The sequence below is a fragment of the Dipteris shenzhenensis genome, chromosome 1 (assembly GCF_047967505.1).
Source record: "Dipteris shenzhenensis isolate YYH24624 ecotype China chromosome 1, Dip_SZ_1.0, whole genome shotgun sequence".
Lineage (NCBI taxonomy): Eukaryota > Viridiplantae > Streptophyta > Polypodiopsida > Gleicheniales > Dipteridaceae > Dipteris > Dipteris shenzhenensis.
Genome location: NC_141596.1, coordinates 22,686,497 through 22,703,682, shown reverse-complemented (window position 1 = coordinate 22,703,682; position 17,186 = coordinate 22,686,497). Strand labels below are relative to the sequence as shown.

The following is a 17,186-nucleotide window of genomic DNA, read 5'->3' as shown; positions in this document are numbered from 1 at the left end:
TTAGTAAGCAATTTATGCCAAAGCTGTTCAGGGACCATGTCCTCCTCAGTTAGGAGAGTCTGCACATGGATGCACGGGATTCAGTGGAGACTTATAATCAGAAGTTTTGGGATGCATATCTGCAGATTGCACCTTTTAAGGTCTCCAAGAAGACCTAACTCTGGAAATATAGGGCTGGCCTAACTCCCAAGATCCAGGCTGTGATAAACACCCAGCACATCAAAAGTATTCAGGAAGTAATGCATTCAGCTTTTGTGGCCAGCCTAATGCACATGCAAGATCCCATCACTGTGCCCTTGCAAGCCGGGACAGCAGAGATGAAGTCAGCCACTCCCTAGTTTGAGAAAAGGGAGTTTCCAAGGCTCAAAAAAGGGAATTTCAGCCTCAGAATGTGGGAGGGAAACCAAGTGCAAAAAGCCTATGAGGGAAAACCACAGTTTACTCCTGAACAGATTGCCACTATGCGAAAAGAGGGCAAATGCTTCAGGTGTGGCAAAGAGGGGCATGTGGCTGCCCAGTGCCTTGAGCGGCATTTGAGCTCGAAGGAGCAAAGTAAGGCCCAAGTACTACCTAGGCGAGTGGTAGGTGGAATTCCTTGATGTTTTGGGAAGAGTGTCGAATCTAGTGGAGAGAGAGGTGTTGCTTTCATGGGGCAAGATAAGAGACCAACAAGCACTTATTCTGTTTGATCTAGGGGCTACTGATAACTTCATATTAAAAGACTTAGCCCTGAGGCTGGGAATAAAGACCAAAGAGTTAGGCAGGGCCCTAGATGCCGATCAGATGTTCCATGTGGACCATGTGCCTATTACTTCCTTGATTGGGAAGCTTCGTGTCCATGTACAGAGTTACGTAAATCAGGAGGACTTCTTTATTTCCCCTTCAAGCATCATGATATAATTCTTGGAATGCCTTGATTTCATCGTAAGGCAGTAAAGTTCTCTCTTCCCGAAAGAGTGCTTGAGTTTGTACATAAGGGTAAAGCGCAACATATCGTTGCCAGTAATAGAGGGGAGCTATCGCCATTGTATTTGATGTTTTCGTTGCACTATGCTAGTGACCTAGACTTTGGTGAAATATTGCAGCAAATGCAGGAGGGGCAGTCTTCAAGTTAGTATTTCCCTGAAAGAGGGGTATTTAATGAAGGATGATTGCCTATGTATCAACTGAGATATGAGACGACAATTACGGAGGAATGCCATGCACCTCCATATGCTGGGCCTAGAGTAATTACAGCTACCACTCAGGCTTTAGAGAGGTATTTTACTAGCCAGTCATGCATAAGGATAAACACAAGTATGTGACAGAATGCCTCACTTGTCAGAACGTTAAGTATGACACACGGAAGCCACATGGCCTACTAATGCCTCTTTCTGTGCCTCAGGCACCATGGAAAAGTATAGCAATGGACTTCATCTTTGATTTGCCACGATCAAAGTAAGGGAATGGCGGGATATGGACTATCATTGATAGATTCAACAAACAGGCCCATTTGATTCCAGTACGCAAAACCATAAAGGCAGATCATATGGTCAAGGTTTTTATGGCACTCTTTAAACACCATGGTATGCCAAAGTCCATTGTCAATGACCGAGACCCGAGGATGACCAGCCTATTTTGGAGAGCCATATTTGACAATATGGGGACAAATCTGAAATTTTCTTCTTCTTTCCATCCCCAGTCAGATAGTCAAAGTGAGATAGCCAATTCAACTGTGTTAGATCTTTTGAAATGCTACTCCGTTGATCACAAATCAGATTGGGAAAAGTACCTCCCGCTCGTGGAGTTCGCTTATAACAATAGAGCTCACAGCTCCACAAGGAAAGCCCCGTTTGAGGTCATTTATGGAAAAGTGATTCTGCCACCGATCCCGAGGACCAAAGATGACATTTTTGCAGCTGATCAGTATGTTAGAGATCTCCAGACCGCATTCAGCCAAGTCCGGACAGCAATTGAGAGATATCAGGAGAAGCACAAGAGACATCTATATCTCAAGAAAGTGGGATTGGGTACTTTTGAATTTTGAAAAAGTAGGTTTCGCAAGATTAAGGGCAAAGAGAAAGTGTATACCAAGTTATCTCCGAGGTACAATGGCCCTTTCGGGAGGATGAAGAACCCGATGAGTCAAAGACGGAGCCAGAGGCACCGGAGCCAAAGAAGTGACACGAACGAAGAAGAGGCTTCCACAGTGGTACTCGATGATGATGCAGGAGTCTCGGTTGATTGAATTATTGGAGTCAAGTTTTGAGGTAAGAAAATGTCCACGCATTTTGTGAAATCCTACTATGAACTATGCATTGGTGGCTCAGATTGATGAGCCGAGGTCTTTTGAGGAGGCGAAAGATATACCAGAATGGTAGGAAGCCATGAAGGCTGAAATGGATGCTATTTTGAAGATGACACGTGGGACTTGGTGGACAGACCTTTCAAGTGGAAGGTGATTGGTAAAAAGTGGGTGTATAAGGTAATCCGAAGGGAGTTTGGATAAATATAAGGCCAGGCTGGTTGTAAAGGGGTATGCTCAGGCATAGGGTCTCAACTTCGATGAGACTTTTGCTCCTACAGCTCGGATGATGACCATTTGGACAGTGATAGCCTTGGTTGCTCATCATGGGTGGTCCATCTTTCAAATGGATGTGAAATCTGCGTTTTTGAATGGAAACCTGGAGGAGGAGGTGTATGTGAATCAGCCTCAAGGTTTTCAAGTTCCAGGTTCCACTTCTCAAGTTGTGCAGATTAAAAAAGGCTCTGTACGGGCTGTAATAGGCCCCTAGAGCGTGGTACCAACGTATCAATGAGTTCTTCACCAAAACCGGGTTGAATCGAAGTCCATCAGATGCTAACCTGTAGCTCTTTTCAGAGGAAGGGAGAAGAGTGGTTGTAATATTGTACGCAGATGACTTGATACTCCCACGTGATCATAAGGAGACGATCTCGCCTGCTAAGAATCTTTTGATAAGGAGTTTGAGATGACGGATCTGGGTCTTCTTCATTACTTCCTTGGGATAGAAGTCAAGCAGAAAGAACACATCTTCATCTCTCAGGAGAAGTATTGCTGTGAGATACTGCAGCAGTTCCAGATTGAGGACTGCAAGGAGGCAGTGAGTCGTGATGCCAATGGAGGTTGGGCTGAAGCTGAGTGCTCAGGATATATCTCAGCTAGTTGATGCCAGCAGGTATTGGAGGTTGGTAGGCAGTTTGCTCTATCTGAGCAACACCAGGCCAGACATTTCTTATTCCATTGGTGTGCTTTGTCAGTTGTCTTCCTTATTAAATCCTTATTTCAGCTTCATCATTCCTGCCCTTCTCTACCTGTAGCCTGCTTTCCTGTATTACATTGGTATGTGAGCGCCATTCAGGGCATTGCAGCCTGTCCTCATCCATTGCATGAACTTTTCTTCACTGTATGTATGTGCAGGCAGCAAATGATTTGCCAAGGAGCCACCTACATGAACAAACATCAACATTCACCATTCACTTATAGTAGGAGCAAGGCCAAGTCATATTAAATGCTCATTATCTTTGCAATATTCCAATGGCAGGAACTTCCACTTGCCCCATTACTCTTCCACTCATGAAGCAAGTATTTGACAATCATTAGCAGAGAAAGCCTTTTGTCATGCAAGCACAGGCACAAGGGTACCGCTCAGTCCATGTAGCAACATGGGGGCGTAACAATTGACACAAGCAAACACTTATTGCAAAAGGCAGAGGGATCTGAGTGCAGTCTTTCCCCTTCTTTTGGTTTTCAGTTACAGGGTCAAGGTTTCTTCAAATAGGGGTACAGATCCTGTCATTTTGAACGGCCCCCTATCCATCATTAAATTCAGGCATGATCGAAGTGGGGAGTCTACATCAGTATTTAAGACACAGTTAGAAGTACCTACTCGGGCTGTTGATTGCCAATCACTTGTCTAGTGTGTCCCAATAGCCCTACGGCTACCCATGCAGCCTGTCAAGGCTGCTTAAATGCTCACTCCCCTGAGCAGCAGGTTGTAATTCGAAGGGAGCTCAAAGCTCTAAAAACTGCCCACGTTCTTACAGCGTATAGAGAGTTTATGAAAATATAGGTGGGCATCCCAGGCTGCCTACAGGATCATGTACTACCTAGACCCAAAGAGCCATATAATAGTAAGCTGCTCAAGCAGCCTCTTTTAACTGGAACAGCAGTCTCACATGATGTGCCCCTGCGGTATTTTGCATTAGCATCCTGAACTTTACAGGGAGGCAACTCCAAAACACCGTTTGACATTCGAGGGGGAAAAAACCAAATTTGGAGGGCCAAAATTTGCATTCCTGGCCTGGAGCCTATTAGGCAATGTCTAGAAAAGGTGATTTAGGATCTGCAAGCAAATCTGAGTCCAAGCTGTTTCCACTCGTCACAAAGAATCCTCGTTATTGAACTTCAAGGCAATGGGCTGGTAGCGGTCAGCCAGCCCATTCTCGCTCTTAATGCTCCTGTTTTAGCAAGCAACTAGTCCCAAAAACAACAACAAGAAAATTGTACAGGCAAGCAAGCAGTGGCATGTGAGTTTGACCAATGTGAAAAGTGGAGCATATCAAGCACTTCATATTGGTGTAAACATGAATATAAATGGATTCTGCTCCATCTTGATTGAATAGCTAGTATGAGCATGTTGCTTGGAAATACCCTTTAGCAAAAGGTTGTGCTCATGCTCCGTATCAGGCTCTTTCTTAGAATAATCTTGACTCAAAAGCAGATGATTTAGTAAGGGATATCCATGTCACTCTTTTATTATTGGTTTTTTGTCCTTGTTACCGAGACTATGGGATCTTGGTTGGTGTTTGCAAAGTGTTCCAAAAATATTGAATCGTGAATGTTGACTCGATTAATAATGGATTTAGATGTCTGAAAAGGGGCCTCCCTAATTAAAGACCCCCCTCCCCCCAAAAAAAAAAAAAAGCGCGCGTGCACACACACACACACACACAAAACAATAATTTCTCCTCCCTTTTTACCGTTGTCCTCTCCTCCCTTTCCATGACTGTCCTCTACCCTCTCTTCCCATTTTACCTCTCTTCTTCACGTTTTACAGATTATTGGATTTTGTTTCAGCTACTTATTACAATAATCAACATTTTAATATTTTGTGTCTAGGGACCTGAAAACTTTTGGGAGCTATTGCTACTTGGTCGGACCCATGACCAATGGGATTGGTATGAGAAAGGAATATGCATTTTTCTCGGAGGGGATCAATTTTTTGCGGTACCTTGCTGAATTGTGACTTCACCATGTGTACATTGGATAATTGCTTTCATCTTCCAAAGACTCTTTGATTTCACCACAACTGAAGGAACGAGGTTTATTAAGCATTAAATCTGCTCTTACAGAATTTCAACAAATTTAATCCTAATATTTCATTTGCGATGGTTGCTCTCTGCTTACATAGTTGGTTTTGTGTTGGGCATACAAATGAGGGAGCAGGTGATACTTGGGAGGATTCTGGGTTACAAAGTTGTTGTGTATGCCCATGAGAATGTCAGGTGGCCTGGGTACGTAGCAGTACTTTTATTTTTCTTTCTCGCTTGGAAGGGAAACAAGAGGGAGGGCTAACACGATTAGAGACGTTCAAAAACCTGAACCTTCTCTTCGGCTCTGGCTACTTGCAACTACATATAAAAAAGGTCTGGATTTTTGGAACAGATTGGTGGACTTGTACGCGGTCTCAAAGCCAGAGTTAATGGAGAGAGTTCCCAGTTCTTTCAGGTCCAAATGTCAAGTTGTGGGTGATCTATTTTGGGATGCTGTTGCATTGGCAGATGGTGTCTCTGAGAGTCACTCTCAAACAGAAGTTACTACTTCCAATGGTGAAAGGGATAATAGAAATTGTGCACCTGGGCGAGTGGTGGGTCTTCTCCCAGGTTCCAAGGTGTTTATCCTACTTCCAGACTCCAGATGTTTTTCCCCTTTTTTCTTTTTTTTTGGGGGGGGGGTGTGTGTGTGGGTGAGTCTAGGGTGTAGGGCCTTGTATGTAGTTGACGGTGATCATTTGTGCTTTTTGGTAATCAAGATTGCTTGAGGATCTTTTCTATGCCCTAAGCATTGAACAAATTTTTTTCTCTGTTTCAGGATGCAAAGCTTGCTATTGGTGTGCCATACATGATGTCTGTTGCTGAATTTATTTATACAGGGTAATTTCACTGGTGTTTTATTTTCCTGATATGCCGTTTTCAAATCTTCATTTGGCAGCTGTAGATTTTCTCTTTCAACACAAATGACATTTTGTTCTTGTGAAATACACTGGAGGTTAAGCTTTTATGTCTTCTTTTGAGCTTTGTGCAATGTATTGCAACCATGTGCTGATTGAGGGATAGAATAATGGTTGACTTCTGTACAGCATGGGTGGCAATGTGCAGTTTATACTACCTTTGGCGCCCACCGTTGACCTGGAAACACTTTCTCATCATGCCAGTGCTTTACATAATCCTTTCATTGCTCGCTTTAAGTGGGCTTCTGGCAAAATTCTTAAAGAAAGTTCCCTGTCTATGGACATACAAATCGAGGCAGGAAAGCTTTGGTCTCAACATAGCCGTTCAAAACCTGCATCTGCTCATTTAGTGACAGAAAGTGGTGTTCACATAGAAGTGTACCAAGAATTTCCACCATATAGGGTATTCAAGCAATGCACTGTCTGTCTGACTACTGTGAGTGGAGTGGTTCTTTTGAGTACAAGACAAGATGCTTCATTCTCTGGATTGTTCATGTATTTTGTTAGATTTCATGCTTTGGGTCTTTTAGAATATATTGGGAAGGCCGTTGGAGGTTATCATCTTTAGTAGAACTTACAAGAGGCAAGAGGCTCTAGTCAACAAGGATTCTTTTTGTGCACATAAAGCATAGATATACTAAGCATCTGTCTGTTTGCTATGCCTTCAGGCAGGTACAAACACAGCAGAACTTGGCTCCTTAGCAATTCCTATGATTGTTTTGCTTCCTACTTATGCTTTGGAGGTCTCTTCTGATCTTTAGCCTTTGTATGTTGACTTCTGTAGAATGTCCTTTCATGAAAGTGTGCTTGCGATGCTTTGGTTTCTGTGATGTATAGCCAGGGCTAGGTGGGGGCTTCTTTGCGAGTGTCCTCAGATGTTTGTGGTTTATGTTGTATATATAGGCTTTCAAAGGTGCTACTGGCGGAATACTGGGACTTTTAACTTATACTCCAGGATGGTTTGGGGATCTGATCACGAGCCTAGTGAACTACACGATTTTAAGAACAGTTGGATTTATTTCTTGGCCGAACAGGTGAGATCTAGATTTTAAAGAATGAGTTGTTATTATGTATGCCATTGGAGGGAATTCAAATAAGAAACTGTTATGGGAAGAACATAATATGGAGTATCAATAAAAGATCAACAAAAGAATTTGTTTCTGGTCTTATGTTCTATATGTGCAATTATGATAGGCCCTCTAAACTTCAAATGTTTATTCTCATATGCCCCAAACACTACCAGGTAATAGGGTGAAATTTGGTTGAGACTGAGCCAAAATTAAGAGATATCACTGAGCCAAAATTAAGAGATATCATTGAATGTTAACCACTTGATTCCAAGGTTCCTTGAGTATGGAATGGGAAGTAATCAGGAGTTGGGACTAAGGACCCTGGCATGTGTTTTGTGAACATTTTTTTTTTTTTGCCGAAAAAACAGTGCTGATTATATTACTTCGAAAACAAGATACATGAGGTCAGCTTTGCAACTGACGGGCCTGCGTTCACAAATCGGACGCAGCCCAAAAAGGAAACAAAAAAGTAAAGCTCTCTCTCACGGGGGGATCAGGCGAGTGTGAATGAACAGCCAGAGAGGTGGTGAATAGCGCCACTGAAGGCCCTGCGAAGTATGCTCGAAGAAGAGGCCCTGTGTGTCCCAATCACGGAGGAAACGTCTCCGCTTCTCCCGGCCAGCTCGGGAGTCACCGTGTATCTGGTCCCACTGGCCTCTGAGGGTGTGTATAATCTCACTCCAGATGTCAGTCATGACCTGGGCAGTCGAAAGGGAGGTGCCACCGAGGATCTGCGCGCAGCGCGAGGTCCAGATGTGCCATCCTGTGATGCTGCTAATAATCTCCCAGACTGGCTGCCTCTCCTGAGAACCTGTGTCAGCCTCTGCCAGGTGCGGCGGAATGCTCTCGAGCGGCCCCCACATCCCCTGTGTGATAAGGAACGTGGGGTCCTGCAGACATGCCTCGAACAAGTGATGGAAGCCAGGTGCGGTGCTGCACCAGCAGAACGCGCCCCAAGTGATCATACCTAACTCCGGTGCTGCGCGAGTAAGGATCCCAAAGGTCCACCTCCACACTTCCTGGGCGCGAGTGCAGCTCCACAGGCAGTGTTTTGGTGACTCCTCGTCCTCATGACAAATCTGGCAGCGTCCATCGTGACCCACCTACCGCAACCAGCTCCCCACTGGAAGACCTTTGTGGGCGAGAAGCCAAAGGAACTAGGAGATCTTCCGCGGTCGCCAGCTCTCCCACAAGGCCTTCCAGAAGGCCTGCAAAAATAACTTGGAGATACCCTGAGCATACCAACTGGGCCGCTGGGTGGGCGGGCGGCTCTGCATCCTCCCGAGAACTCTCCTGCCCAATGTCGTGCTGTAGGCGAAGAAAGAGGTCGGCCCCTGACCTGTCACAATCTCTGGCTATCTCCACTCTCCTGGGTCCCAATCAAGCTCTGACAAGGCCCGCCCCTCCCAGAGCCAGAGTCGCCATAACTGCAGCTGATCCTGCTCTATACTGGGATCGGTCCACCAAACCTTCCCCACGAGGCCTACGACCCGAACCCTCTGCCATGGGAGTAGTGGGTCGATGAGCACATCCTCTCTCCTGAGTCGGCCGTCCCCCGTAACCGCGAAAAAGGAAACCGAAGTGTCGTCCATTCGACCTGCAACCACCAGTGGGATGCCACGGGGGGTGAACTGTCCCAGCCAACGGTCATCACCAGGCATGAGGGTCTGAATCTCAGGTGGAGCCAACCAACCGGCTGGAATCGCTCCGTCTATCTCCGTGCGTCTCACCTGAGCTCCACGGGCACCTCCAACAGCGACTGCTAGAGCAGCGGTATCCAAGTGTCTGTACCTGTCCCTCCAAACTCGAAGGGACCGGGCTGGCCCCCGCATCCAGCCGTCCCACCTGATGTGTGATCTCTCCCCCAGTTGAAGGCCCTCGGCATCTCTGACCTAGTCGTTCCAGATGAGCGGCTGGCGATCGATCTCCTCCTGACAGCTAGGAGGGGACTGAATGAGACTGAGGCAGAGCCGCCTCCAAACCATGAGAAGGCTACGAACGAGTGGGGAGCGGGGCTGAGTGAGTGGGGCAGAAGTGAAGATCCACCTGAGGGACGGTAGCCACTCTCCACCTCGGCGTGGGACACAAGAACCGACCCCCTGCTGAAGTAACATCTTCCACGTTTGCCCCCCGGGGGTCAAACCGCGGATAACTAACTTGCCCAGTAGGGCCTGACTCTGAAGCTCAGGATCGATGACCCCCAGGCCACCCTCAGCCTGCGGAAGAATGACTGTCTGCCAGGCAACCCTGGCTCTGGTATCTCTGAGACCGTCCCCCCCAGACCACAGGAAGTTCCGGACCAACCTCCTAAGCTGTGCCACGCTGGATCTCGAGAAACACCAACAAGAAGCCACATACCATGCCGTGGCTAAGAGAACCTGGTTGACTACAAGAGCACGACCTGCGAGAGAGAGCTTAGCAGTGCTCCAGAAAGCCAGCTTCCGTCGAATGGAATCTAGCACCGGGAGAAACTGCTGAGCTGGCGTGATATCCAGGCCGACCTGAAAGCCGAGATATCTAGCTGTCTGTCCCCGCGGGATCCACCTGAAGCCCAAAAACCTCCCCCACTGTGAGCACGCCCCCGGATTTGTGAGAAAACCAACTGATTTGTTCCAGTTGATTTTCGCACCGGCTGTCGAGCAGAAGACCTCTAGGGCTAGCCTCACCCTCTCCAGCATCATCTCATCATCCTGAACATACAGTGCTGTGTCATCTGCATACTCCGAATCCAGAAGCTCCGTGTCCTCCCTGATGGGAAGGCGAACACCCCAGATCCCGGTCGACCTCGCTCGAAGGTAGTATGTCATGGCCTCGGCGAAGAAGAGAAACAGGTAAGGAGCAAGGGGGCAACCCTGACGCACTGATCTCTCCAAACGAAATCGCTCTCCCATCCTGCCGCCGATGATGACCCTGCTGGAAGCCGTCTTGTATAATGCTGAAATACCCTGTATCCATCCTGCTGGGAACCCTAGTCGCTCCAGAGTACCCTCCAAGAAGGACCAGTCCACTCGATCGTAGGCCTTCTCAAAGTCGAGAAGTAGGATGGCTAAATGTGACCCGCTGTGCTGAGCCCACTCCGCCGCCTCTGAGAAAGTGAAGACATTATCCTGGATACTGCGATCCTAGACAAAGCGTGTCTGAGTGTCATGAATGAGGTCAGGAAGTAGAGGCCGAACTCTGGCGCTGATCATCTTGGCAAGGATTTTGTAGGCAGTGGAGAGGAGAGTGATCGGGCGCCACTGACGGATCTCCTGTCGATCTCCTCCCTTCGGGATGAGGCAAATCAGTCCCGAGGAGAGGCTCTCTGGCATATATCCGCTGCTGAAAATCCTCTGGAGGGCTGCTAGGAGGGGCTGATGGATCTGATCCCAGAAGGAGGTGAAGAAAGCGCAAGATAGCCCATCCTCGCCAGGGCATTTCTGCCCATCGATGGCCATCAAGGCCTCCAACATCTCGTCAGTAGTGAACGGTGCCAACGTCGCGTGCATGCTGGGCTGAACTAGGGCTGGAATATGCCTCCACACCTCCTCGCGGGAACGTCGAGTGCGAGGGGCAAGCTGCTCCTGCTGGAAAAGGGTCATGTAGAAGTCGGTAGCCAACCCCAAGACCTCACCCGGATCAGTAACGATGTGCCCCTCCGCTGTCCTCAGACTTCGTAGCTGATCACCTGCTGCTCTCTGGCCATGCGTCCTGAAGAACTCCCTGCACATCCGGTCGCCCTTCCGAGCCCAGAATGAGAGGGAGGCGTGATAGGAAAACTCTGAACGGCACTGGAGAGTCTTCTCAAGAAGGGCTCTGGCTCGAAGGGCCTGGATCCGAAGCTCCTCCGAGCCCGGGGCTGCCTGCTGGAGTCGCTGAATGGAAGCGAGGTCCCTACGAAGAGCTCTCTCTCTGCCCCACCACTCCTGTCGAACCTGAAGGGTCGCGAGCTGGCAAATCTGGCTAGACTCCTGCAAAGCCTGCGCCACCGAATCAACCAGATCCACGCACTCGCCCCAATCTCTGTCCCAAAGGCTACCGATGCTACTGCGCACGTCCTCCCTCAAGAAGATGGAGTCGGGGATCCGGCACGAACGGGGAGGAAGGGACTGAGTTGCCGAATCTAATGATAAGAGCATAGGCGCGTGGTCGGAAAGTGTCGTCCGTGGCACTATACCCGCCTGACCGCCTCTGCTGATGGCCCAATCACTGACATAAAATCTATCCAGTCTCTCCAGGAGTCTGCCTCCTTCCCTGCGGAAGCCCCACGAGAAGTCCAAGCTCTCGTGCCAACGGCGGAAGGACGGGTCTCTCCAGCTGTCCCTACCTCCTGTCGCGAAGATAAAGGAGTCCCAAGCGGCCTGCTCTGAGCCATACCTGTAAACTCTGGTCCTCCGCCCTGCTGGTCCTCCAAGGTCTCCAGATTGTTGAAGTCACCTCCAACAATCCAGGAATCCATGTCTGGGAGAATCCCTGTAAGTGTCCTCCAGAAGGTGGCTCTGCATCGGAGGTCTGTGGGAGCATAGATGTTGAGGATCCCTATTTTGGAACCCTCCAACTCGAGGCCTACCCAAAGGGCACGGCCTGAAATCAACGTACCATGACCAAAAACTCCCTGGGCTAACTGCTCGCACACGGAAGTACAGACACCGCCACTCCTCCCCTGTGCGCCGATCGAGGGCTCCCAATAAGTGTGAGAGCGTCCAGGGAGAATCTTCCCGCAGCTACGGGAATGAGCCACAGAAAGCTTGTGCTCCTGGAGCAGAAGTATATCCAAGCGACCAATCACTGTTGGCTGAAGTTCCTGTCTCAAGATGAGCTTCCTAGGACCATGGGTGCCAGAAGAATGAAACCCGTTCACATTCCAGGAGACAAGGTGTAGGCTCATGGTGAGGACTGGTAGGCTGCGAACAATTGTCTACTCGTGGCAGATGTCGATGAAGAAGTTGACATGTCGGAATGGAGGCGCTGACGCTTATGAGAGGGTTTGGAGGGGGAGGTGGGATCGTCCTGCCCGTTCTTCAACACCTTTAGCAAAGGCGTAAGGCCTTTAGTACCATGAACAAATGCTTTCTCGAGCCAACTCGAGATCTCTGAAGTAGACATCCCGTAGAAGGCTCGGAGTTTTTGAGGGGTCCAGGCTCTGACATCCCGTAGAAGGCTCGGAGTTTTTGAGGGGGCCACGACAGAGGGGGCTTGAGGATCACAATCAATCTGAAGCGTTTGGCGGCGCAACGCCACCGTAGGCGCACGTCACCCTCGGACCACTGAGTCTCGAGAAGCTGTCCACCGGACGGGCCTATCTAGGAGCAAACCTGAGCAGTCTGCTCTCTGAGAGCCTCCCAGACCGAGTCGTCTGTCCTAGTCTCGGTGCCGTCGCTGAGGAATGTGAAAGCAAAGCTAGGGCCATCCCTCGGGGCCAAGGTTGCGATCTTCCCATCCGCCCCTTTACGGAGCAGGAAGATACTGATGTCGAGACAAGCAGGAAAGGTCCCAAGGTCGGCCACATCCAAGTAGTCCCAAGGGCCAGATCTGTAGAAGTTGCGAGGAAGCTCTCTCTCCTGAAGCTGAGGCCCACCAGAGTTTGCAACTGAGGGGCTAGCAGACAGGGAGGACTGCTCCAGTGGTGGTGTAGATTCAGGGTGACCTGCCTGTGGAGGGGAAGGGGGAGGTGGCTGGGGGGTAGGCAACTCAGACTCCACAAAGGCGACTAGCGGGGGGGGGTGGAGGAGGGGGAGTGGGGGCTGCCCGCGGCTGAGGAACCATCGGTACAGCTGACACTGCAGGAGAGCTGAGAGAGGCGGGGGGGGATGGGGCTGCACCTGGGACTAGGGCGGAGAAGGAAGAGGAGACTGAAGAGGAAGAGGCGGGGGCTAGCGGGGGGGGTGGAGGAGGGGGAGTGGGGGCTGCCCGCGGCTGAGGAACCATCGGTACAGCTGACACTGCAGGAGAGCTGAGAGAGGCGGGGGGGGATGGGGCTGCACCTGGGACTAGGGCGGAGAAGGAAGAGGAGGAGACCGAAGAGGAAGAGGCGGGGGCTGATGCTGCGGGTCGGGAAGAGGGGGGTGTGCCTGGGGGCTGGGATTGAGCGGAAGGGCGCTGGGGAGCGGAAGAGAGGGGGACCTGAGGCTGTGGAGGGCGGGCTACCGTCGAAGAAGAAGCTCTCCCAGGACCCTGGGGCGGCTGCCTGTCAGGTCTCTGAGGCGCTGCTGCAGGTTGGGTAACCTCTGCCTCCTTGCCTTTTTCGGAAATCTTCTTATTCTTTCCTCTTTTCCTTCTGACCTCAGTCCAACCGCCAGCTATCTCTGGACCGGACTCCGGCTGCCTCTGCTCCTCCTGACGTGGCTGCCCGGAGGGGGGGGGAGGGGACGGAGGGGGAGGGGGGGGCCCGAGAGGAACTGGAGAATCGTGGACAAATAGCAGCCAGGTGCCCAAAGCCGTGACACCTTAGGCACTGGCCTGGCTGTCCTGTGACTACCATGCTCTGGGTAATGCTGCCGGCATCTGTCACGATCTCAATCACTGCAAGGAGAGACGCAGGGTCCGCCACAACCACACGGACTCGAGGGGCTCCTGCCGTAGTAACCATGTCGGCGAAAGTGTCATGCATAACCCAGCCAAAGTGGGAGCCCAGGTCCCTAACAATCGGCTGCAGCTCAGCAGCAAGGCCTGGAAAAACTAGCGTCACTGGGTGGCGAGGTATGCGGAAACGAGCATCAAAATCCGTTGCACTGAATCCACGGTACCAAGGGACTATCATAATGATCTTTCCATCCACAGATGTGGGGGAACCAGCAATCAGGTTGCTCGCCGCTTTCGCAGTAGAGAGTTTAAGCCAGAAGACGCCCCTTCCCATAAGGGCCACCTCCTCAATGTGGCTGTCCTCTAGCATGAGAGTGGACTGGAGCCAGTCCCTGATGGCTGATGTGGAGGGGGAATGTCCAATGACTCTGCCGTAGACAGAGGTAAGGGCAAAGTCATTGGCAACCTCCTGTACCCGAGACAATTGTTGCTCTGTCAAGATAATGCGGTAGGCATCTGGAGAGGGAGGGTCCGACTAGGCCTCCGGTTCCGGGTAGGGAGCCGCCATACCGCCAAGACAAACTACGAAACCTCCGATGAAGAAGAGGCTGCCACCCAAAAAAGGGGGGGGGGGGATAGACGAGGGGGGGGGAGCTTGGGTGTGATGAAGAAGGATGAGGCGAAACGGGACGAAGCGAGTCAGGTGGGGGAAGCGGAGGCGTAGGCGGGGGCGGAGGCGGAGGGCGGAGGCGGGGGGCGAAGGTGAGGGGGAGGGATGGCGGTGGAAGCGAGGGCGGGAGGCCGGGAGGCGGAGGGGGCAGGGGTGGAGAGCGGGGGTGGGGGCGGAGGATGGAGGGCGGGGGGGGTGAAGAGGAGAGGGCGGGGGGACGGCTGAGGTGGGGCAGGGCGGGGCGGAATGGCGGGGGGGGCGGGGCGGAAGGGCGGGAGGGGCGAGGGGGCGGGGCGGAAGGGCGGGAGGGGCGAGGGGCGGGCGGGTGGGGAGCGAGGGGCGAGGGGGGGCGGGTGGAGAGCGCAGCGAGGGGGGGCAAGGGGCGAGGGGGGGCAAGGGGCGAGGGGGGGCGGGTGGAGAACGAGAGGCGAGGGGGAGGGGCGTAGCGAGGGAGCGAGGGCGGGTGGGGGAAGCGAGGGGCGGGGGAGAGCGTAGCGAAGGGGAGAGGTGAGGCGGAGAGGCGAGGCAGGGGGGGGGCGGAGGGCGCAGCGAGGGGGTGAGACGGGAGGTGGGGGGGTGAGGCGAGGGCCGGCGAGGGTCGAGGGCGGAGAGACGAGGGGGTGAGGGCGGCCGAGGCGGGGGTGAGCAAGGGGGAGGTAGAGGCTGCGGGAGGGAGGGAGAGGGCTGGCAGGAGTGTTTATGGAGGAGAAAAGAATCAAATACGTGCACTGTATTTTGTGAACATAAAGTAGAAAGCCATGTGTTTTTGTGAACATAATTTAGAAAGTGTGTAGGGTTATAGTCCAATTGCCTAACTACCAGTGGCTCTTTTAAAGGTTAGCTTTGTCAAGAACTTGCATCTCTATGGGTATAGCTATGATGTGTAATTTAAACATGTAGTCAATGACAAATATTTTGGCTGCTGTCCTGAGTACACACCTTGTTCATATCTTAAGGTAAGTCATACACAAGTCAATGCCACAAATTTATTGCTTGTTTGAACCTGTGGATTTATATGTGTGAGAGCATATGTTTATACTATCAGTTGGGCGCTGACGACATCAGTGGGGATGTCATAGTAGCTAGTCCCTGCTATGCGTGATGGAGTTTATGGTTTCAGCCTTATGAGTGACTATCATTAGATTGAAACTGCACTATGTTGTGTTTTACAGGATGAGTTTGGGCATGTTCCTGGACTCATCTAGACATAAACATATACACATACACGCCTTGTTCATAGTCCAGAGTGCCCAGTTCAATATGACATTTGTCACCAAAATTGCAGTCGTCCCACGAAAATTCTTTTTTTTCTCGGTATAGGTCTTATCTTAATCTGTATGTATGCCTGATTCATGAATCCATGACACACAATTCTATTGCCTTTTTGAAATGAAAGTAGATGCAGCACCTCACGAAGATCTTCCGTCTTCTTTTGTTATGTATGTAGATCCGATTTTAGTTTCTATTTGTGCTTGCACGATGTTAATAGTGCTTTGCTTGGAATTAATCATACTCTAGGGAGCAAAATGCTGGCCTCACTAAGCATATAACATGGGCTTTTTAAGAATGTAATTAATAGGGTTCTCTTCGTATGATGCGATGACTGCATTTTATTATATCTTCTTAGTGTGACAAGATGACTCTGTATTTTTGGCATAGTACATACACGCCTGATCATTTTATCTGTGGTGCATTTGTCCTCTTCCGGGGGCTTGTAATGTAGGGACAATGGGTTTGAGTGTCTTACCATTCATCTCCCTATAGTTATTAGAAAATGTGAGGTATGTTGTGCTGTGTATGAATCCAACGTAATTTCCCCATTTATGTTTTGAATGAGGCATCCTTATCACAATCAGTTGAAGATGCAGATGGGCAGGCGAAGCGATTGTTCCTGAGCTGATTGGACGATTGCAACCTGAGGAGGTTGCAAGTATTGCATTGGAATATCTGAATTGTGAACAGAAGCTGGAAAGAATGCGGCAGAGGCTGTGTGATTTCCAATGTAGGGAAGTCCCTCCTAATCTTAATGGAACAACTGAAGGAAAAAATAAACCTGGGGCAGCTCATGCACTTTGTGTCCTTGTTCATGAACTTGTGATGCTCTGATTGATTGACCTCTGTTTGCATCCATTTTCTGTCATATAGCAGAGGCTGCCAGAGTTGACCTGTGCAGGGATTTTGCTCCCTGATTATGGGGATTAGGAACAAGTCTCAGGTGAAAAACTTTACTAGCAGGCATAAATCCTATGCACGATCCATTTTTACTGGGACAGTACCAAGGCAGTACGTAACGGATACACGAGTTGTGACCTTTCATGGTTTCTCGTAATCAGATGTATCTTCCTGGGTAACTGCATAAACCTTTGTATTGCAAAGTAAATTGTACGTAATACTAAAGCATTTGACGTTATTTCTTTACTGTCTTGAAGAGAAATTAATGCGCACAGATTTTCACGGTATCTTTAGTGTTTAGAGCTTGACATGGTGAGTGACTTTACCAGCATCACATCAATTGACAGTATGTAAATTTAGAATACAAATTCCAAGGTCATCATACTACAACTCCAAAGAAATATACGGATCTGCACGGATTGCCCATCAAAATGCTGGTTGTGGCACTGTCTTCGCTGCCTGCCATGAACGCTCTCTCTACATATATGATGGGGGGTTACACTTCACCAGCTTTTGATTGGTTTTGTACCCAGCTTTTTTGTT

At 50.0% G+C, this 17,186-nt stretch overlaps 1 protein-coding gene across 2 annotated transcripts in view; it reads left to right on the top strand.

The window, feature by feature from the left end:
• Nucleotides 1-16,867, top strand: part of LOC147905550 (uncharacterized) — a 41,542-nt gene extending 24,675 nt beyond the window's left edge. For both annotated transcript variants that reach the window (XM_087380533.1, XM_087380526.1), the window contains 8 exons: nucleotides 5,120-5,227; nucleotides 5,447-5,514; nucleotides 5,666-5,891; nucleotides 6,092-6,153; nucleotides 6,360-6,666; nucleotides 6,899-6,973; nucleotides 7,134-7,264; nucleotides 16,340-16,867. In XM_087380533.1, the coding sequence (XP_087236659.1) occupies nucleotides 5,120-5,227; nucleotides 5,447-5,514; nucleotides 5,666-5,891; nucleotides 6,092-6,153; nucleotides 6,360-6,666; nucleotides 6,899-6,973; nucleotides 7,134-7,264; nucleotides 16,340-16,577 (1,215 nt within the window). In that variant the 3' untranslated portion in view covers nucleotides 16,578-16,867. The remainder of the gene's footprint in view (nucleotides 1-5,119; nucleotides 5,228-5,446; nucleotides 5,515-5,665; nucleotides 5,892-6,091; nucleotides 6,154-6,359; nucleotides 6,667-6,898; nucleotides 6,974-7,133; nucleotides 7,265-16,339) is intronic.
• The last annotated feature ends 319 nt before the right edge of the window (nucleotides 16,868-17,186 follow it).